At 33.2% G+C, this 23,233-nt stretch overlaps 1 protein-coding gene across 3 annotated transcripts in view; it reads left to right on the top strand.

Moving 5' to 3' along the window:
- Window positions 1–7,627: 7,627 nt before the first annotated feature.
- LOC108740544 (zinc finger protein basonuclin-2) overlaps window positions 7,628–23,233 on the top strand; it is a 120,198-nt gene continuing 104,592 nt past the window's right edge. For 2 of the 3 annotated variants that reach the window (XM_025981612.1, XM_025981611.1), the window contains exon 1: window positions 14,736–15,154. In XM_025981612.1, coding sequence (XP_025837397.1) covers window positions 15,026–15,154 — 129 coding nt within the window. In that variant the 5' untranslated portion in view covers window positions 14,736–15,025. Of the gene's footprint in view, window positions 7,972–12,355; window positions 12,447–14,735; window positions 15,155–23,233 lie in introns of those variants that run through there. The other variant, XM_025981613.1, reaches the window with a different exon arrangement.

Raw genomic sequence — 23,233 nt, 5'->3', positions numbered from 1 at the left:
TGCGCAAGCGCATTTCCTTAGGACCGTAGGCCGTCGCGACGTTGTGACACGCCCGGCGTCCAAGCGACCTTTGACCCCTCAGTGTCCAACCGACGGTTAACGGATTGTGTCTCGCCTCAACCCTCGCCCTCAATTGCACGGCAAACGCAAGGCTACATGCCATATATATATATATAAATACATATATACATATGTCAGAAGAGTGCTCCTAGCTACCCACCCTAAATACATACCAAGTGCGTTCCTGGCAATGTTCGGTGAGTTCACAAACAAGAAAAACAAAACCATAAAGAACAAACATCAGAAACAAATTAACTAAAAACCTTGTCTTTCTTTCACCCATAAGAACCTTACACGCAAATTTTATGACTTTACCTTGTGTATGTGTAAGTTTGTCAGTGATTCTACATTTCCAGGCTGAACTTGCGCCCACATATTTTTATTAGGAGTTTTTGTTCTTAAAGGATTATTCAGCTTCTGTATGTATGAACTGCAGAGTCTTGCCAATTTTATTATGATGAAATCAATTCAGAAACTTCCCACCTGAAGTTAATCTTGACTTTAATCAAAAAAAGACTTTTTATTACATAACCCACCACACAAACTTTTACATAAACTATTAGGTATAGTACATGACGTGTTTGTTTCATAACTTCTATTGTTTCTAAACTAAAGTCAGATGATGTTAATGTGTCTCTTGAAGCTTCATTTGTCTCCGCTGAATGAGACAGCTTTCTAATTCGTTCCTAATTGAAATTTAATAAAATAGTACCTAGTTCATTTGCCTATATCAGATTTATAAAAATTTCCATTTTCAAAAAAAAAATAGGGAACTTACGAGTGTGATTATGTTGGAATAACAGAATTCCTTACAAAAAATTTGCAGGATTGTGTTGCCAATCATAGGCTACAATGTACAATTCTGATATTGGGGAATCCTATCGAGTGTAGAAGACGAATATAATAAGGAATCATAACATAAACACTATATATAGCATAATTTGTTTCGATATATTCGCTAGATTGGGTTTTGAAAAATAATTTCCAATTGTTCAACCTGTATGGTACTTTTACCTCACATATTTCACGTTTAAGTGGCGTTATGTGCAGGTAGTATGCGAGTAGTAATTATTATACGAGTTTTATTGCCGTTATAACACACACGATCGGCGTTTGTGAAAAAGCATTGTCATAAGTTAAGAATTTATAGTTTATTTGTATTAGTTGGTAAGTAATAATAATTATTGACAATGCTCGATTTGATTTATGTCCATAAATACGTTATCTTTAACAGGGTCACTTGCACTGGTGGTAATGCAAGTGGCACTTGTTAGGTCGCAGGCCAATTAATACGTAGATTGCATGCACATATGAATATAACGTATTGCACATCCGACTTTTTATAATGCAATTAAATGTAATTAGTAATTTAATGACAACTTCGGCAAATAAGTCGTCTGTCGATAGATAAGAGCGGTCGCAACATATTTCTATGTTAGATGTTATTTACATTCGGAATAGTTAGGTAGGTACTTTTTTTATTTCTTATTATGGGAATAGGATGTTTGTAAATTGATGTCGATATATATATAGGTCAATAAGTCATCTACCAAAAATGCTCTTTTTCTGGGAACATTTTATAGGACAGCAGGACAATTAGTAAATGTATAAATTTCACCCAGGAGCACAGATATATATACCTAACACCTACAAAAATTACCTGCTTCAGGTTTTAGTACAACTGTCCACTATATACCTAATAAAGGCTATTATTCGTAGACCGAGTAAAACTGTCCTTAAAAATTTGCATATTTTACCTGCTCCAGTGCAATAAATTATACATATGTAGATACATCGCCGTTTTAAAGTTATATAGTGTTGGTATTCTTACGATTAATTCAGCATAAGTGACATAAAGTGAACAAATATGATTTATACCTACAGAAACTCACAATTTTTTCGGTTTTAGTGTATTAAAACATCTTTGAAATTATAGTAAAATGATTAAATCACTTATCGCTAATAACAATTTAGGTGTGTTTATGTATGGACATAGGTATGTTAATCGATAAGATTTGTTTTAACTACAAATATTTAGATTAAATATTAATTGTTCACTATGACATAGGTTAATTGCAAAAAAGTTAGGCTGATACCAATTAAAGAGATTGACATTGCCGTGTGTGTGAAACGTTTAATTATCTATGTATGTACATAGGTAGGTATGAATGTTGAGCTTGCAGTATGAATATTTAATAAAGATTCAGCACAATACCCTGCCGTGTAAATTACGCACTCTACTGAATGCGATACTATCGCTTGATTAAATGACGGGTCTTCGTTATTTACGGGCAAATCTTTTGCGTTATTAACTATCACCAATAAAAAATGTTCTGACATGGTAAAAATGCTTCTTTCGTTTGAGTAGATATATAAGGTAAACCTAACCTGTCCTAACCTAAGTCGTTTTTCGTACCCATTACAGAAAAATTGGTCAATGTGTATGATATTTTTGAAAAGTCAAGCCAATACAATTCAGTATATCCAGCGGTTAACAAAAACTAATACAGTTACCAGGGCCTTATCTAACCATTCGTAGTTTAAGTAACTACATAATATATCGAATATAAGCTATGATCTTACTAATTTGAGGCTAAAAAGTTACTCATGTTGTTTCCAAGTATTTGATTTATTACTGAAATTTTAATGTGACTTCTTTTCTTGCAGATTATTAACGCTCGAGATTCTTTTACACGAAAAAACATACTCAAATGACATCGTTAGAAGATTTTTCAAGATTGGATTAATGCTTGAAATGGTGAGTACTTTGAATAATTACTTACGATTTGAATAATACATAGATAGATTATTATTTATATTGTTTACTCGCAAGTTACCTATGTGTATTATGTGTTACAAAATATGGCAAATGTTAAAATGGAAGTAATATCTAATGCGACACAAAAGCCAGTTCGATTAGCCATTAGAATAGAATATAGGTGTGAGTGTATGATGTAATAATACACACACAATGTGTATAATATGTAGAAATGTTACATCTACCTGTCTGCATTATGTACTTGGTTATATTTATGCCTAATAGATATATGTCGGCAAATAGGTACCTATATATACCGAATAATAACGCGCCTTTTTTCTTCGTTTTTTGTTTTTAATAGCGCAAATTTTGTCCTTTTCTAGATGTGAAACTGATATATCCAACGATCGGATGTCGCAAAAAGGTTGCTAAAACAATACATTTTACTTTTAGCACTTTTCACACGTTATTGTTTTCGACATATTTATATTTACACAATTTTCGTCATTCAACTTCGTACGTATGCGCCAGAATCAGAAATAATGGAAGAATTATGTCCCTTTTCGAATAGTCGAACAACATGGAACAATGCTACTTTATTCAAAGCGCCACCATAAAATCTGTTTGCGCACCACTTTATTTATATGTGTCTTATGCATAGACACACGCATATATGTATTAAACTTGTTTAAACGTAACTATTATACATGAAAAACTGAGATATTTTCAAATATATCAATAGGTATTAAGCGGCGGTTTTATGCAAATGGGTGAAAGCTCCGGTATTATGTTTTTTCCATTAAATTACTTACCTTATATGTTCTTTAACATATGAAGATAAAATCAAAATACACCACAATAAATTAAATCTTGAGGTATAAATGCCGAAATAATATTTATGAGGTAATATTACGGATGATATTTTTAAACACTTTGCTGGCAATTTATCGATTAATGTTATTTGAAACTTGGAATACCTATTATTCAGGTAAGCTAAAACTTTTTCCGAGCATAAAAATTTCACATGTTTCGTCGGAATTTTTATTTTTGTGTCGCAGAAGCGAAAATGCATAATTTGGTGAACGTGTGGAATATACTTTTTTAATTACGTCTATATCGGAAAACATTACCTGCTTACCTGAAAACTGTTTTAAACTCATCGAACTCTTTTTACGGTTATATATCTATAGAGATGACTGAGTATATTTGTACGAATTATCCTATATCGCAATCGTACTTTTTGAAAGATAATACCGCCTTTTGATGATCACTCAACTCGCTACTAGTGTATATTATACTAACGTGCTTAAGGGTGGATTTAGACGAAATTGGCGAATGTTCGCTCGCGCTCATTTCTCTCGAAAGTTTCGCGAGTGTTTAATATTCTTCTCGTTGTTTGTACTCTATGTTCTTGTTCCCTAAATATAAGTAGTTAAAGTTCGTGTTTGGACAATTCAATAATCCTAATTTAGGGTCATTTTTTTAAACTGGTTCCTATGCCAAATTGGTATTTTTTGTGTACAGACTAAATCCTTTCCCAGTAAGTAGGTATAAAATACACGTAGACAATTCTGAAAACTTTACGTGTACACCATTTTAAGTACATACGAAAAATTAGTGTTTTAGCGTCAATGTACGCACATCTGCTTGCCGTGTTTATTTTTGCAGTCGCGATGGCCTGGAGTTCGCACTCAGTTTTACCGTGGGCTGTAATTAAGAAGGCATACATTACACGGCACCTTGTTTACAACGCCGAAAGAGATCGAATACCATGCCATACACACACATTTACTTACACTCATTTTACGTGTATATAACGTCATCTTTTACTATCTACCTGGGCATGTATTATTGGCAAATAATTAATATTTATTACTGAAATACGAATCTTATTACAAAACATTCGTAGATATCTGATAATGATATACGTGTATGACCAACTTTCGCTTTACAATATCAATATAGGTACCTGCGACACTTAAGTTAGTGTGCTACCGTACAATTTTGTGAATCAAAAAATGGTCCCGTTCGGCTAAGGGCTGTTTCGCTAATAGCGATGCTGTGAAATCCTAAGCGCTGTTCTCCAACCTATCTGTTCGGCGGTAGGAAGATGGAGAGGTACCAAGCACACACACGTATGCTTGTATGAACGTTGAAACAATTTCGCTTTTTACCGATCCTCTTCGGACGCGGTCGAACCGTTGCCACCTGGTGGGGGTAGCTTATTGGTTAGTACCATAGCTTACCATCGTTGTGGTTACAACCGCGTGTGTAGCGCTCCTTAAGATAAAAATATTGTACATTTATACCGCCAATGTAGAACGTCAGCCTTTCTTGGGTCCCTAAATTGGCCAATCGTAAGAATATATGAACTTGAAAAAAGTCCTTGCCAATCCTTTATCCTTAGTGCCGTTTAGTTTTCAATAAATTATCGCTAGCTATGGTCGCGGACTACAGTGACGTTATTATTATTGGTGGTGGTAGTGAAATAATTTGTGCGTAGTGATGATAAAGGGCCGAAAGAATGACGTCGTCCCGAATTTAATCTCCTATCTACCTGTTACCTGTTTTTATGACGAATGTTACTAGTGTACGACAGTGTCAATACTATGCAGGACAGAAGGGGAGGGCCTTCAATGAATTTTGGACTACACGCCCTACCACTGTCTTCGGAAAACTCATCATCCAATATACCGAATACTTTAAATGTAAGTTACCTAGCCCGGGTACAAGTTCCGAGTACATTAACTAGTACCTTTATCGCCTCGCTAATTTCCTAAGGAGAAAGAGTTAAAAATGCCCAATCGTTATATACGCAAAATTTAATTCTTTAAAACTGAACGTTCCATGTGTTTTATTCATATCATTAAATTATGAAATTATTTAATTGCTTCGATAAATTAATAATAATGCCTGGTTTAGTGATTTCTATAAATCATCCATCAGGATTAACAACGACGAGCTGAATCACATTTTTGTGAATATCTAATTGATTATTACCATAGGGATTAGTTATCAGGATTCGTAACTAATATTAAGATACTTGCACCATTTCTTAATTATTTGAATAGTCGAAATAATTTTTTTATGTTAATCCTGTACTATCGCCGTCGTTAGAACAGGACCTAATTTTACGTGCCCATCAGATATCATTTATGATATAGTAAATATGCCTGGCGAATTGTATAATGGATTTCGCATTAATTAATTTATAATTCTCACTTAATTAAGTGCTCTTGATCTGATAAAATTCCGGTTGTGCCAGACAACAAACAAATAAAAAGAACAACTAGGTACATTTGCATCATACTTAGGTACCACTTATAGTTTTAACGCAGAGTAACTAATCAATTTCTTGTAATAGTTGAATATTGAAAATGAGAAGGATATATAATAAATTAAGCGCAAACACGTACGTTTTGCCATTAGTAAAGACTTTAATGGGCAATATATCTATGAAATGTTACTTCTAAAATCACTGCTGTTTACCTTCCTTTTACCTTTACCTAATCAATACCTGAGAAATANATCGAATCTTTCTTGTCAATCATCAGCCGAAGGCTAATACGCTCAGCTACAACTTTGTCATTCAAATTGAATAATTCATGTGAGTAATAGATACCAATTTTATAACAAATTGCACATATCCAGCGGCATCTTCAGATTCATGTTTAGTTAATCCTTACAGGGTGAAAAAAATGTTATTTGGGCTGAACTGAATTGTCGCCTCATAATTATTTATGAAAAGGTAACGGAAACAAACAAGAAGGGCGAATTAGTACCTGGTGGGCCCAGGTAGTCGAGATCGCGTTAATTGATTCTCAGATTAGCGTGTTATTATTGTAAAATATAAACATATCAACTAACTAGAGTGTAGGATACTTATATTAAATTAAGGAAATATTAAGGCGTTGTTTCAAGACAAAAATAATAACACCACCTTTGTAGAGTATCACTCAACTTTTTCTGGAATAATATTTATATTATTTTCTAACATACATAGATAAATTTACCTAATTGGACTAATGCGATTAGTAAGACCTGTTAAAAGAGTTGGTGACAATTCGATCATCGGTTTTTCTACCTGCTACATTGGAGTCGTGAATTATGATTTATTTTATTTTACAATTCCAGGTAAATACTAAGTTAGTGCAGGTAGATTGCAGGTACGCAGCTGTACGCTCTTTTTAATGGTCTTCGGTATGTTTTCTTTTATCTTTTTTATTCTAGATAGTTGAACTTCAGGTAATAAACTTTTAAAAAACCCTTTTCCGGGAGAGACATATACTTTATATAAAGGTTCAGCTAAACATATGGGAAGTATAGATACTTCTTTTTATCGGCATTACGTCTTTTTATTTCCCAGAAGCGAAAATGCATATTTTGGTGAACGTGTGGGGAATATATTTAATTTTTCTGCCACACGTCGATCTGAAAATATCGCCTGCCTCTGAAAACTTACCGAACCAAACCGAACCCCCAAAATCTTTTGAACAAAGCGTAAAACACTCCTCAAAAGCTGCAAATTGCTTTTACCCTTTTTATCACACTAGAAATTTATTAGTGAGATACCTACCAATTGGGAGTGAGAAAAGCGACATGAAAATTCGTTAATCTGATGTGATGGCATGAAGATGGAAAGTTTTATGTTGTCAATTTCCACAATCGTGAGAAATTTCTGATAAAGTAGCGAATGCCGTTGTATGTTAGGAACATGTGCGCGGTAACTCGGTGAAAGCACGCACGCCTTTGTGACACCACGACAATGTTCAGTGGTAGTTCGACTGCCGCGCGATTAACAACGACGTGTTTTCACTGGTTTTGATTCGCGCACACTGCCGCGCATGCTCTCGCGCTTATCAAAAAAAAACACCCCATACGTAAAATTAACAAAACAAAAATCAACAATTTTAATTAAGATCTACATAAGTATTATCAAATACTTACTTAATAAAAATGCTTTCAAAACGAAAAAAAACAAATAAATAATATGTATATATCTATTTTATCTTAAGCGGCTAACGACTGACCGTCATGCCTCGTTTGAAGTGATTAGTTATCGGCGATAGCGTATTTTCCTACAGGGTGCTCGCGTATAGGAATGATGTCTACACAAAGTGTTAATGAGGAACATTATCTACAATAATTAATAGGTACCTACCCTTGTTTCTTTTTTTTTTTAAGGTAACACATTAACATTTGCTCAATAAAAAACTAATACTAACAACTCAATAGGTAAATTGTGAAATTCAACATGGATAATAATACCTATTTGTTTCTACCTGCTATCTACCCACTCATTTTCAGAAAGTGCTTACCGACAATTTATTACTAACCGCAAAAAAATATTTAGATGCTTATCTCTTTAAGCTTCCGTTATTAGGCATACATGTAGTAGCATAAATCTAGTTGTTCTTTTTAATACATATTTGGAACAATTTTGTAGCAGGTAGACAGATTGTGTTTAAAAAGTAAATAACGATAGCATTGTGTATGTACACTTGTGGACATTTTACTGCCCAATTAGTAGAAAAATGATCGGGTGGGTCCGTTTGTGTGACTTTTCGGTTTAGTTGACTTTGCTATTCAGTTTCCGTAAGTTGTGAACGCTACGTTGTATCCCCTCCGAATTCCGCGTACTTCCCCTAACTGGAGTAATTATCGGTGTTTGCTGAGTAGGCTGTTTAACGCCTAATCTTATAATAGCCTTGTTAAGTTAAATAGGGACCTTAAAATTAAGTTATAGCCCAAAGATTAGAATAACAGTTGTCACAGCATTGGGCCGCATGGGGACCAATAGAACAGGTGGGTACGCCTGTCGCGATGTCACTGAGCGGTGGGGATGTCACCCAGGTCGATGCGCATGCTCTGGGCGGGCTCTGGTTGTCACCTGAAGTTACGCCTATTACACCCAATCACTCCGCGCTGCCACCTCACCTGCCCATTCGCCTCTATACACAATCTGCATACATATGCCCACCTTACTATCCAGGTATAATACTACTGAGAGAAGAGAGAGCCTTGTACTTATCTCCGGTATAGGTTCCGTTGAATTGTATTCGATCCCTTTTCTCACAGGCTTGAGTATCGAACGCGGCGCTGGAAAAGGACAAATGACCCTGGGAAACATCCAGCAGCCCGACTCGAAGTGCTAGTAGCTGTGTAGTAGACACGTCAATAACATTCCCCGCACTCTTTCTTCATCTTTTATTACTCACCACAATGGGTTATTTTCCTTTCCTCATAACTGATACCTCAGGTTCCTCTATTTTCCACCCAGCTTTTTTAATCAATTCTAATATCTCACATTTCGTAACTAATCAAATTTTCATAACTTTCGGTGACGATTCCGAGCGATATTATAAAAAAAGTATTTTTATTGAAAGGTTTATTTATACCTGCTTATAGATAGGTTCAAATACTTCTTGTATCTGGGTATGCTTAAGTTATAATCCAAATATAAATAAAAGTACGTGTCAAGATTCCATTAAAGACAACGGGTTGTCGTCGGTATTATCCTTGAAAGAAAAGGCCCGAAATTAATTGGTGGCCATAAATCTCATCCCTCACCTGATCCTTCTCTCTATCCTCCCCTCTTCGGACTGTCTAGTAAGTGGATGTTCCCGTAACCCCTTATATCCTTTGATCAAAGTCCAAGTCTACACTTATTTTTTTTTTTCGCCAGTGGAGGGCAATTGGAAATAATAAAAAAAAAAGTAGCAGTACATTAGGAGGGCACATTATACTCGCGCATAAGCAGGCGGGGCTACAAGCAACTGTCACTGCTGCGACGGTCCCTTGTCTCCAAGTTGCGCAAGCGCATTTCCTTAGGACCGTAGGCCGTCGCGACGTTGTGACACGCCCGGCGTCCAAGCGACCTTTGACCCCTCAGTGTCCAACCGACGGTTAACGGATTGTGTCTCGCCTCAACCCTCGCCCTCAATTGCACGGCAAACGCAAGGCTACATGCCATATATATATATATAAATACATATATACATATGTCAGAAGAGTGCTCCTAGCTACCCACCCTAAATACATACCAAGTGCGTTCCTGGCAATGTTCGGTGAGTTCACAAACAAGAAAAACAAAACCATAAAGAACAAACATCAGAAACAAATTAACTAAAAACCTTGTCTTTCTTTCACCCATAAGAACCTTACACGCAAATTTTATGACTTTACCTTGTGTATGTGTAAGTTTGTCAGTGATTCTACATTTCCAGGCTGAACTTGCGCCCACATATTTTTATTAGGAGTTTTTGTTCTTAAAGGATTATTCAGCTTCTGTATGTATGAACTGCAGAGTCTTGCCAATTTTATTATGATGAAATCAATTCAGAAACTTCCCACCTGAAGTTAATCTTGACTTTAATCAAAAAAAGACTTTTTATTACATAACCCACCACACAAACTTTTACATAAACTATTAGGTATAGTACATGACGTGTTTGTTTCATAACTTCTATTGTTTCTAAACTAAAGTCAGATGATGTTAATGTGTCTCTTGAAGCTTCATTTGTCTCCGCTGAATGAGACAGCTTTCTAATTCGTTCCTAATTGAAATTTAATAAAATAGTACCTAGTTCATTTGCCTATATCAGATTTATAAAAATTTCCATTTTCAAAAAAAAAATAGGGAACTTACGAGTGTGATTATGTTGGAATAACAGAATTCCTTACAAAAAATTTGCAGGATTGTGTTGCCAATCATAGGCTACAATGTACAATTCTGATATTGGGGAATCCTATCGAGTGTAGAAGACGAATATAATAAGGAATCATAACATAAACACTATATATAGCATAATTTGTTTCGATATATTCGCTAGATTGGGTTTTGAAAAATAATTTCCAATTGTTCAACCTGTATGGTACTTTTACCTCACATATTTCACGTTTAAGTGGCGTTATGTGCAGGTAGTATGCGAGTAGTAATTATTATACGAGTTTTATTGCCGTTATAACACACACGATCGGCGTTTGTGAAAAAGCATTGTCATAAGTTAAGAATTTATAGTTTATTTGTATTAGTTGGTAAGTAATAATAATTATTGACAATGCTCGATTTGATTTATGTCCATAAATACGTTATCTTTAACAGGGTCACTTGCACTGGTGGTAATGCAAGTGGCACTTGTTAGGTCGCAGGCCAATTAATACGTAGATTGCATGCACATATGAATATAACGTATTGCACATCCGACTTTTTATAATGCAATTAAATGTAATTAGTAATTTAATGACAACTTCGGCAAATAAGTCGTCTGTCGATAGATAAGAGCGGTCGCAACATATTTCTATGTTAGATGTTATTTACATTCGGAATAGTTAGGTAGGTACTTTTTTTATTTCTTATTATGGGAATAGGATGTTTGTAAATTGATGTCGATATATATATAGGTCAATAAGTCATCTACCAAAAATGCTCTTTTTCTGGGAACATTTTATAGGACAGCAGGACAATTAGTAAATGTATAAATTTCACCCAGGAGCACAGATATATATACCTAACACCTACAAAAATTACCTGCTTCAGGTTTTAGTACAACTGTCCACTATATACCTAATAAAGGCTATTATTCGTAGACCGAGTAAAACTGTCCTTAAAAATTTGCATATTTTACCTGCTCCAGTGCAATAAATTATACATATGTAGATACATCGCCGTTTTAAAGTTATATAGTGTTGGTATTCTTACGATTAATTCAGCATAAGTGACATAAAGTGAACAAATATGATTTATACCTACAGAAACTCACAATTTTTTCGGTTTTAGTGTATTAAAACATCTTTGAAATTATAGTAAAATGATTAAATCACTTATCGCTAATAACAATTTAGGTGTGTTTATGTATGGACATAGGTATGTTAATCGATAAGATTTGTTTTAACTACAAATATTTAGATTAAATATTAATTGTTCACTATGACATAGGTTAATTGCAAAAAAGTTAGGCTGATACCAATTAAAGAGATTGACATTGCCGTGTGTGTGAAACGTTTAATTATCTATGTATGTACATAGGTAGGTATGAATGTTGAGCTTGCAGTATGAATATTTAATAAAGATTCAGCACAATACCCTGCCGTGTAAATTACGCACTCTACTGAATGCGATACTATCGCTTGATTAAATGACGGGTCTTCGTTATTTACGGGCAAATCTTTTGCGTTATTAACTATCACCAATAAAAAATGTTCTGACATGGTAAAAATGCTTCTTTCGTTTGAGTAGATATATAAGGTAAACCTAACCTGTCCTAACCTAAGTCGTTTTTCGTACCCATTACAGAAAAATTGGTCAATGTGTATGATATTTTTGAAAAGTCAAGCCAATACAATTCAGTATATCCAGCGGTTAACAAAAACTAATACAGTTACCAGGGCCTTATCTAACCATTCGTAGTTTAAGTAACTACATAATATATCGAATATAAGCTATGATCTTACTAATTTGAGGCTAAAAAGTTACTCATGTTGTTTCCAAGTATTTGATTTATTACTGAAATTTTAATGTGACTTCTTTTCTTGCAGATTATTAACGCTCGAGATTCTTTTACACGAAAAAACATACTCAAATGACATCGTTAGAAGATTTTTCAAGATTGGATTAATGCTTGAAATGGTGAGTACTTTGAATAATTACTTACGATTTGAATAATACATAGATAGATTATTATTTATATTGTTTACTCGCAAGTTACCTATGTGTATTATGTGTTACAAAATATGGCAAATGTTAAAATGGAAGTAATATCTAATGCGACACAAAAGCCAGTTCGATTAGCCATTAGAATAGAATATAGGTGTGAGTGTATGATGTAATAATACACACACAATGTGTATAATATGTAGAAATGTTACATCTACCTGTCTGCATTATGTACTTGGTTATATTTATGCCTAATAGATATATGTCGGCAAATAGGTACCTATATATACCGAATAATAACGCGCCTTTTTTCTTCGTTTTTTGTTTTTAATAGCGCAAATTTTGTCCTTTTCTAGATGTGAAACTGATATATCCAACGATCGGATGTCGCAAAAAGGTTGCTAAAACAATACATTTTACTTTTAGCACTTTTCACACGTTATTGTTTTCGACATATTTATATTTACACAATTTTCGTCATTCAACTTCGTACGTATGCGCCAGAATCAGAAATAATGGAAGAATTATGTCCCTTTTCGAATAGTCGAACAACATGGAACAATGCTACTTTATTCAAAGCGCCACCATAAAATCTGTTTGCGCACCACTTTATTTATATGTGTCTTATGCATAGACACACGCATATATGTATTAAACTTGTTTAAACGTAACTATTATACATGAAAAACTGAGATATTTTCAAATATATCAATAGGTATTAAGCGGCGGTTTTATGCAAATGGGTGAAAGCTCCGGTATTATGTTTTTTCCATTAAATTACTTACCTTATATGTTCTTTAACATATGAAGATAAAATCAAAATACACCACAATAAATTAAATCTTGAGGTATAAATGCCGAAATAATATTTATGAGGTAATATTACGGATGATATTTTTAAACACTTTGCTGGCAATTTATCGATTAATGTTATTTGAAACTTGGAATACCTATTATTCAGGTAAGCTAAAACTTTTTCCGAGCATAAAAATTTCACATGTTTCGTCGGAATTTTTATTTTTGTGTCGCAGAAGCGAAAATGCATAATTTGGTGAACGTGTGGAATATACTTTTTTAATTACGTCTATATCGGAAAACATTACCTGCTTACCTGAAAACTGTTTTAAACTCATCGAACTCTTTTTACGGTTATATATCTATAGAGATGACTGAGTATATTTGTACGAATTATCCTATATCGCAATCGTACTTTTTGAAAGATAATACCGCCTTTTGATGATCACTCAACTCGCTACTAGTGTATATTATACTAACGTGCTTAAGGGTGGATTTAGACGAAATTGGCGAATGTTCGCTCGCGCTCATTTCTCTCGAAAGTTTCGCGAGTGTTTAATATTCTTCTCGTTGTTTGTACTCTATGTTCTTGTTCCCTAAATATAAGTAGTTAAAGTTCGTGTTTGGACAATTCAATAATCCTAATTTAGGGTCATTTTTTTAAACTGGTTCCTATGCCAAATTGGTATTTTTTGTGTACAGACTAAATCCTTTCCCAGTAAGTAGGTATAAAATACACGTAGACAATTCTGAAAACTTTACGTGTACACCATTTTAAGTACATACGAAAAATTAGTGTTTTAGCGTCAATGTACGCACATCTGCTTGCCGTGTTTATTTTTGCAGTCGCGATGGCCTGGAGTTCGCACTCAGTTTTACCGTGGGCTGTAATTAAGAAGGCATACATTACACGGCACCTTGTTTACAACGCCGAAAGAGATCGAATACCATGCCATACACACACATTTACTTACACTCATTTTACGTGTATATAACGTCATCTTTTACTATCTACCTGGGCATGTATTATTGGCAAATAATTAATATTTATTACTGAAATACGAATCTTATTACAAAACATTCGTAGATATCTGATAATGATATACGTGTATGACCAACTTTCGCTTTACAATATCAATATAGGTACCTGCGACACTTAAGTTAGTGTGCTACCGTACAATTTTGTGAATCAAAAAATGGTCCCGTTCGGCTAAGGGCTGTTTCGCTAATAGCGATGCTGTGAAATCCTAAGCGCTGTTCTCCAACCTATCTGTTCGGCGGTAGGAAGATGGAGAGGTACCAAGCACACACACGTATGCTTGTATGAACGTTGAAACAATTTCGCTTTTTACCGATCCTCTTCGGACGCGGTCGAACCGTTGCCACCTGGTGGGGGTAGCTTATTGGTTAGTACCATAGCTTACCATCGTTGTGGTTACAACCGCGTGTGTAGCGCTCCTTAAGATAAAAATATTGTACATTTATACCGCCAATGTAGAACGTCAGCCTTTCTTGGGTCCCTAAATTGGCCAATCGTAAGAATATATGAACTTGAAAAAAGTCCTTGCCAATCCTTTATCCTTAGTGCCGTTTAGTTTTCAATAAATTATCGCTAGCTATGGTCGCGGACTACAGTGACGTTATTATTATTGGTGGTGGTAGTGAAATAATTTGTGCGTAGTGATGATAAAGGGCCGAAAGAATGACGTCGTCCCGAATTTAATCTCCTATCTACCTGTTACCTGTTTTTATGACGAATGTTACTAGTGTACGACAGTGTCAATACTATGCAGGACAGAAGGGGAGGGCCTTCAATGAATTTTGGACTACACGCCCTACCACTGTCTTCGGAAAACTCATCATCCAATATACCGAATACTTTAAATGTAAGTTACCTAGCCCGGGTACAAGTTCCGAGTACATTAACTAGTACCTTTATCGCCTCGCTAATTTCCTAAGGAGAAAGAGTTAAAAATGCCCAATCGTTATATACGCAAAATTTAATTCTTTAAAACTGAACGTTCCATGTGTTTTATTCATATCATTAAATTATGAAATTATTTAATTGCTTCGATAAATTAATAATAATGCCTGGTTTAGTGATTTCTATAAATCATCCATCAGGATTAACAACGACGAGCTGAATCACATTTTTGTGAATATCTAATTGATTATTACCATAGGGATTAGTTATCAGGATTCGTAACTAATATTAAGATACTTGCACCATTTCTTAATTATTTGAATAGTCGAAATAATTTTTTTATGTTAATCCTGTACTATCGCCGTCGTTAGAACAGGACCTAATTTTACGTGCCCATCAGATATCATTTATGATATAGTAAATATGCCTGGCGAATTGTATAATGGATTTCGCATTAATTAATTTATAATTCTCACTTAATTAAGTGCTCTTGATCTGATAAAATTCCGGTTGTGCCAGACAACAAACAAATAAAAAGAACAACTAGGTACATTTGCATCATACTTAGGTACCACTTATAGTTTTAACGCAGAGTAACTAATCAATTTCTTGTAATAGTTGAATATTGAAAATGAGAAGGATATATAATAAATTAAGCGCAAACACGTACGTTTTGCCATTAGTAAAGACTTTAATGGGCAATATATCTATGAAATGTTACTTCTAAAATCACTGCTGTTTACCTTCCTTTTACCTTTACCTAATCAATACCTGAGAAATAAACAATTATCGTAGGTGCAAGTTTTTCAATTCAATTTTTTTAGACTATATTTTTGATCATATTTCAGTACGTATTTTCAAGTAATTAGTTTTCCGTTTTTCATAGTTCCGGTTTTATTTAAATTTTTATGTTTATAAATATTAAGTATTTAGTTTCGGAGTAGTTGAAATTGTAAAATTCGCAAAGTTTATTTTACAATTTGAAAACATTTCTTTGTTGTCACTTGAAAGACCTGCAGAAATAACGCTTACTCGTTAAATATACAAAGTAGATTTTGTTGAAAATTCCAGCCTAAAAATAAATTCGTTTAGATTTAAATTAACTTATGTACACGCTATAAACAGTTTTCCGTATTATATTTAAGTAACAACCATGCACTTTTAACTGTTTTATATTTTAATATCCCAAATCGACCAACACGAAACAAAAATAACAAACTATCATTAAATGAAGTGTCAACATTGCATTGCTTTAATTCTACGTAAATACAATAGTCACATGGTAGACGTTAAAGTTTTTTGTAATTTATGGCATTGCCGAACGTCGTTTGGCATAGTTTTAAAAAAATCCTCGTATATATAACTGAAAAGTGTTAAATTTACATGATTAGGTACTGCTGCGCCTATTTACGTCCCAATAGCTTCAAAAAGATTTTTTTGACAAGAGCTTTAGATTGTCTTTATTGGACTTATTTACCTAAACATTGGCGATGAAAAAATTTTTGAAATCGAATGCATAGTTTCTAATTTGTACGAATTTTCTTATAGCCAAAATTATTCAAAAAGTTGATATCGCTCTTTGATATCTATCTCTATGTTCGGTTCATAGCTCGCCACTACTATATATTATAGACACTTAATTGGTATAGTTTATACGTGGATAATATTTTATTGAATCCCGTGGGACTGGGAGGTGATAATTATTCAATTAATTTCTGTTATGGGGGCTTTGTCTTTGTGTTTTCGTCAATTGGTTTTGTTTTACGTAATACATAATTTAGCAAATGTTTTGAGAAAACAAATCAAACAAATTTGCATCAATATGTTTTTGCTAAATTGGATACCGGATTCTCATAAATATTCTTATTGTAGATACTGTAGATATCGCACTCTTTGTTGGTATAGTGTTTTTGTTCTACTTTTCTGATACCATAAACTTTTTCATTATATTAAAGAAGAGAGCATTCAACTTTTTGCGCTCGTTTTAAAGATTGAAAGTCCATAGTAATTTCAGCGACATACAACTTCTTCACTATAAAAGGTATTCTTGCTTACAGAACTAATCACAGCAGGTATTTAAGGCAACATATACACAATATATATAGTTATTAGATGAGTAGTACATATACACTTATTTAAATATGTACCTACCTATAAAATGTGCGACAGAGGACTTGAAGTTTAAGAGGTTGTTGTCTACGCGTTTAAAACAAAGTTAAAAAAAAAAAAAGAAAATGAAAAGAAAAGAAGCAATAGCGACAAAAAAAACTTGAAGCACTCGAGGGCCGCAAGGAATGAGTTTGTGACCACGTTAACTATATGCAATTATGTTACATGCACGCAAAGACTTTCGAATGTTTGATTAAATGACAACTAAATCGTTAACGTGCTATGTAATTTAGCTGAATTATTAAACGGCGATTACACTAAAAACAGGTTTTGTTTCGAGTCGCTGTTTGAAAAGGCTCATGTACGAAACCATGCAAAAAAAGGATTTTTTAACTGTCCTGCAAAAGTTAGGAGCCTAGAAAATAATAACTTAAAAAACAAGTTTCTTTTTCATTTTATTTAATTCGGTAAGATTTTGGAGGAAAATAGATTAAAATAATGATCTCGTTCTTCGTAGAATTTGACGTGTTAGAATTTATTCAGGTTTTTGTTTTCGAGTGATTGAAAGACCAAAATCAGTAGTTAAAGTAGAACGAAATCGAGTCAAATACACACATTATGATTTGTTTTAGTTTTATCATAAATGTGATCAATATTTTAATCATAAAGTTTTATGATTTCTATTCCATTAAGGTTTCCTAATTTTTACCTATCAGATATCTATTTTCACTTGATAGTGAAGTCGTTACAGGGTGCCTCTACAAAACATTTGAAGATAAATTGAGTTCCACCATAATTTCTACTCGAAATTTTGGGCATCGATATTCCCTTTGTTTGTAATTTTTAACTGAATTAGAGCTTTACGGAAAGCGTTCAATTAACAATGTACCTATATGTATTTTAGGTAATACAAATACCTCATATATGTTTACATACACGTATGTGTATGTCAAGCAACTGTTGTATCTTTCGACAAACTACCCCGTCGTGTCAGCGTGTACGCGATATGTATGACATGTTGACAACTGGCCGATTTTGGTTGAACATTAACATGCAACACTAAATTAATATAGCGTGTGGTGGTTTTCTTTATTGACTGTTGAGACTGCTATGTACCTATATACTTCATATACACACACACAAGTTTATATATGTCGCAGCTAATCTGAAAAATTCAGCGTATTCTAATTTAACTGTTAAGAAAGCTTTTAAGCCAATTGGATTGTGAATTGTGTGCTTTAACTATAACTGAATCTTTTAAGATGTTTTAAGGGTTTTTAGTCGGAAATTAACATTTTTAGTTCCTATTTAGACGGTAATTGAGTGGGGTAGGTACATATTAAATACCATGGAATTTTTGATCTGTAGTTCTAACCACAAAGTCGATATTTAAGTTACAGCTTTCGTAATTTTTTAATTCTTACCATATTGAAAATGTTGAATTTTTGACGTAAATTTACACTAGTCAAGTTGCACTCTTTTTAAGAACAACCCTCAGAATATATTTCATCAGTAATACGCATTTAGGGAAAATGGTGTAATTGATGAATTTGATAATGAAAGAGCTTTTAAATCATTTAACACAAGTACTATAATTTATTCCCGTACTAGTGTACTGACTCCACTTAAGGATTTTTGTAGACTTTTCGGCTTTTCATAATTAATTTATTACAGAAATTGTTTACTTTATTGTCTGTTTACCCAAATAGACTTAATTTATATATAAAGTATTAAATTCCACCCTCCGCTGCGAATATAGATAAACAATTAATTAATAATTATTTTGTAAAGAGCCAAAACCAATATTATATCTATATTTACATTTGTACATTTAGGTAGCTACCACAATTTTTGTCTTTTGATGTGACATGCTATTAAAAACTGTCTCATCGTATTTACTTACAATTAGTAGGTATTAAGTATTTACCTACTTAAAATGTGTAGGAAGACCGTGGTGATGTTTATGATTTTTGAGAAATTCTCTCTTAGTATTTGAAGCATCTAATTCTGATTATGAAGATTCTAAGAAAAATCTGTTTCTTGTCACATGCAATTGCTAATTGCTTTTAGCAACTAATCGATCGAATAAAAATTTTAGTCCACTTTGTTAATAACGTACTAATTGATGTTGGTATTTTGAGCTGCGATGGAGCAGTTACGGACAATGAACCACCATCTCTTTTATGCTTCATCCAAATGCCTTTGCGGTTTAGCAGGTCTGTGGTTTATTATAATTCTGTCAGTTGCGGCCAAGCCGAAAATTTTGGCCTCGAATGTCATATGTTACTCTAAACATAATTTGATGTTAATACAGACTGGTATAATGATAGATTTCTGTGCGGTCGTCATTTTCTTTCCTTTTTCTTTCTTGTTCGTCTGAATGTGCAAAACAGACATTAGTGGCGACCCATGTGACCACGACAAATAACCATGTCGACCATTCTTCATGTTAACTCCAACCATTATCGGATCGGACCTTAGAAAGCCATCTGTCATTTAATTTAAAACACCATCATTTAGGCTAAGCTAAGATTAATAAGTTTTAATAGACTTTACAAAAAAAAAATTGTTGGCAATAGCATAATAGTCACCAACAGAATGACCAAAAGTAGACGTTAGACGGGGACAGGGACTTATCTAATTTTATTTAATGAGAATAATCACATCAAAATTAATTGAACGAATTAGTTCCTTATAAGTTATACGTTCCTTATATTTTGCATTAGTAATGAGATGGTATTATTAAGGCAGCCTAAACTTAGGTGATAATTTCTTTTTGTTTTTTATCTTGAAGGTTAGGTTATGGTAACCAACTCTTTTTGTCCAGATTTAAATTCAGCCAAAAAGAGTTGGTCTACATATAGGCCTTTGACTACAACGGCGTTACTGCAATTTGCAAATGCCGTTTAGTTTGACCTGATTCGTACGTAGATATATTAGCCAAAAGTTCTGGATATAAAGACGAAAATTAAGCGACCGCAAAAAGCGGAATGCGTCAACGATATCCACTTACCTTTTTTCATGTGTACATATATAATACAAGTCCCATGTACCATGGTAATAATAGTTTGAAAATTCTTTAGTTGCATGCACATTAAACCATTTATCGTAAACCGTTATGTAATCTCGTTTATCGGTGTATCTTTACAAAATAGAGAGACGAGAAAAAGTGACCACCGTTTTTCGGTAATTATTTGTCAAACTTAACATATCACGAATATTTTCGTTATTTTTTCTCTGTGAATAAATCTATGACATACATAATGTACGTTGAACGTGGCAATTAAGAGAGCACATCACAAAAAAAAACCTTTTAAAATAACTTCTTTTCGTTTCACAAACTAATTCGACTTAAATAAACCTTATGAGAGGAACTAAAAGTCAGTTACAGGAAAATGGGAAAAGGTATGTACGTTATAACGGAGAGTCCGTAATAAGCATAGATTAGGGCTAGGTGATCGTTTGTTAATTGTAAAAAAAATACGCGATTAATTACAATAAATGATTATTATGTGACACGTATATAATATTTAAAGGCACGTGACACATTTATTATAACATTTTAGCGAAACTTTTTAAACTTTTTAATTAAATTGGTTTGTTGATGGTAAGCTTATAAAGTTAATAAAAAAATTAAAAATATAAAAGTCAGATAATGGTATTAGGTATTACAGATAAATGAAGTTAGTGAATATGGACATATTTGGTGAAATTGGTTATTGGTATTGAGAGGAATAAGTTACTGGTCACCTACATACGACTAGTCGCTCGAGGCTCTTGTATAATGATGCTTTTTAATTCAAGTAATTCTATGTAATTACTCCATGACTTTACTTATTTTACAATAAAGCACCTGACTGTTGCGATGGTACAGCCGTATGTTTCAGCTATTAAAATTTACAAACTAGATAAACACTTAAACGAAAATCGCCAATAAATTAACTTCATGAAAAGGACTAAAATTTAATCCATTTAATGACAGGCTTAAAAGCGGTCGCCTTTTTCTTTTCTTTAAACAACCTCGCATGAAACATTATAAATTAATTTGATAGTAACCAATTTAGCGTAATTATTATTGGCTATTATGGGCATTCTTTTTCACGACTAAATCAGGTGCCTACTGTACTGGGTGTTTTAAAAACAAATGTTGATTACTATTTACGTATTCGATCGCAAAATTAAATACGAAAACCTGACGTAAAATTTTTCAGAATATCTAATAGACCTATAAAACAAATGAATACATAACAATGATAATAATTTATTAGTATTACAGAAGTATTGATTGTTTCATTTGTTCTTAAGCGCACATTGTAAACGAATAAGTTGTTATACCCTAAGGAAATATATGATTTTCAATTATTGTTTGCTAAACTAAAGCAATAAATTACGCAAAACTGCAGTTAACAGTTAAAATTGAGTTACTATATTTCCATGCTTCATCCGAGGCGTTGTTAGATTTATATACTTGTTTAGTCGCATCAAAAGAACTTGCTTCAACCATTCCGAAGATCGAATTTCTTTCATGCAGGCCATTATCGATATTTAATTTTAATTGCTTGTTGCGCAACTATTCATTTATTTCACTTTAATACTCACTTATCCAAACAATAAATAAGACTTACGAACATAATAATTAATAATAATCAACAATGTTTTTTATCAATCAGGTTTTTGTTTCATTCAGCTTTGTAAAATTGAAGATGTTCCACGTACAGTATTTATATATTCTCCGTCTGCAGTAGACCACGATTTCCTTGTGGAAAATTTTTAAATACCGTACAATAAATAGTAAATTTCTATAGATGTCCAAGGCGTTACAAATATTCCGATTTGCTTTTTTATGAGCGATACTTAATGGAAATGTTTTCATCTTTTGTTTATATCTTCCAGTGCATTTCTATTGTTTATCTGCACACTCATTAATATTATTATTCTAAAGTTATTGTTCTATCTGTTCTTTATCCCAAAACCATGTTATTTTTTGTTTCTTCCAATATTATATAGTAGATGTCTGCATTTGATTTCAAATTCTTGATAGCTCGTGTATCTACACATTTAGTTTAATACACTTATCTAATACGTTTATGTGTCGATATACGTTTACTGTTTTACTAGAAATAAGAACTAAATAGTATTACAATCAAAGATTATTAATAGGTCGAATAAATAAAAAGGGTTTAATCTCATAAAAACCAAAATGCAAATATGTCACTTTATTGTTCGCACTTTTAAACATCGTCGTGTACCTATTCATTAGCTGTTTCGTTTTCATTTCATTTGGCTGTAACTTTAGTCGATAAATATGAGTCTAAAGGATAATGCGTTTAGGGTATTGCAGTAAGCCGATTATTATGACGGAAAATTCTGTTTTCCCCTCCTCGGTAAGGCGAAAATAATACCCATTTGAACGCTTTTATTCGTTACACAATTATGTATATACAGGCAGCAACTAACTTAATAAATTGAAAAGTTTATATTTAGATATACAGAATATTTGAATGATTTTTTTAAAGAAAAAGAGATTGTGTAACATGCTATAAATTTTATTAATTGACCAGAAAATAATTTGATATTTCGGAAATGCAGTTTTTTTACTTCTTTTCGGTAGTTATTATTGTATTGGTACAGTTCGAAACAAAAATATTGTCCAAACATCATCACGAAACAAATAAAATTAATACAAATAAGGGTTTGAAAATATTCATAGATACTACCAATCCATAAAATTAATGATAGTATAGAAAAAGTTATTGTTCAGGGGTGTAGTGTTCAAAATTGATATACGAGGGTGGATTGATAAGTTTCCGGCCTAACCAAGAGATGACGCCACTAGGCCTACCTTGAGGTGACATTCTATAGTACCATCCTTGGATAGCTTGTAGCTATAGTTTCAGCCCGATCTCCTTGCTAGTGTAGGTTTGACAGCACG

Source organism: Agrilus planipennis, unplaced genomic scaffold (assembly GCF_000699045.2).
Source record: "Agrilus planipennis isolate EAB-ADULT unplaced genomic scaffold, Apla_2.0 scaffold179, whole genome shotgun sequence".
NCBI lineage: Eukaryota > Metazoa > Arthropoda > Insecta > Coleoptera > Buprestidae > Agrilus > Agrilus planipennis.
Note: the sequence above shows the minus strand (reverse complement) of the source record. Positions and strands in the feature narration are given on the sequence as shown.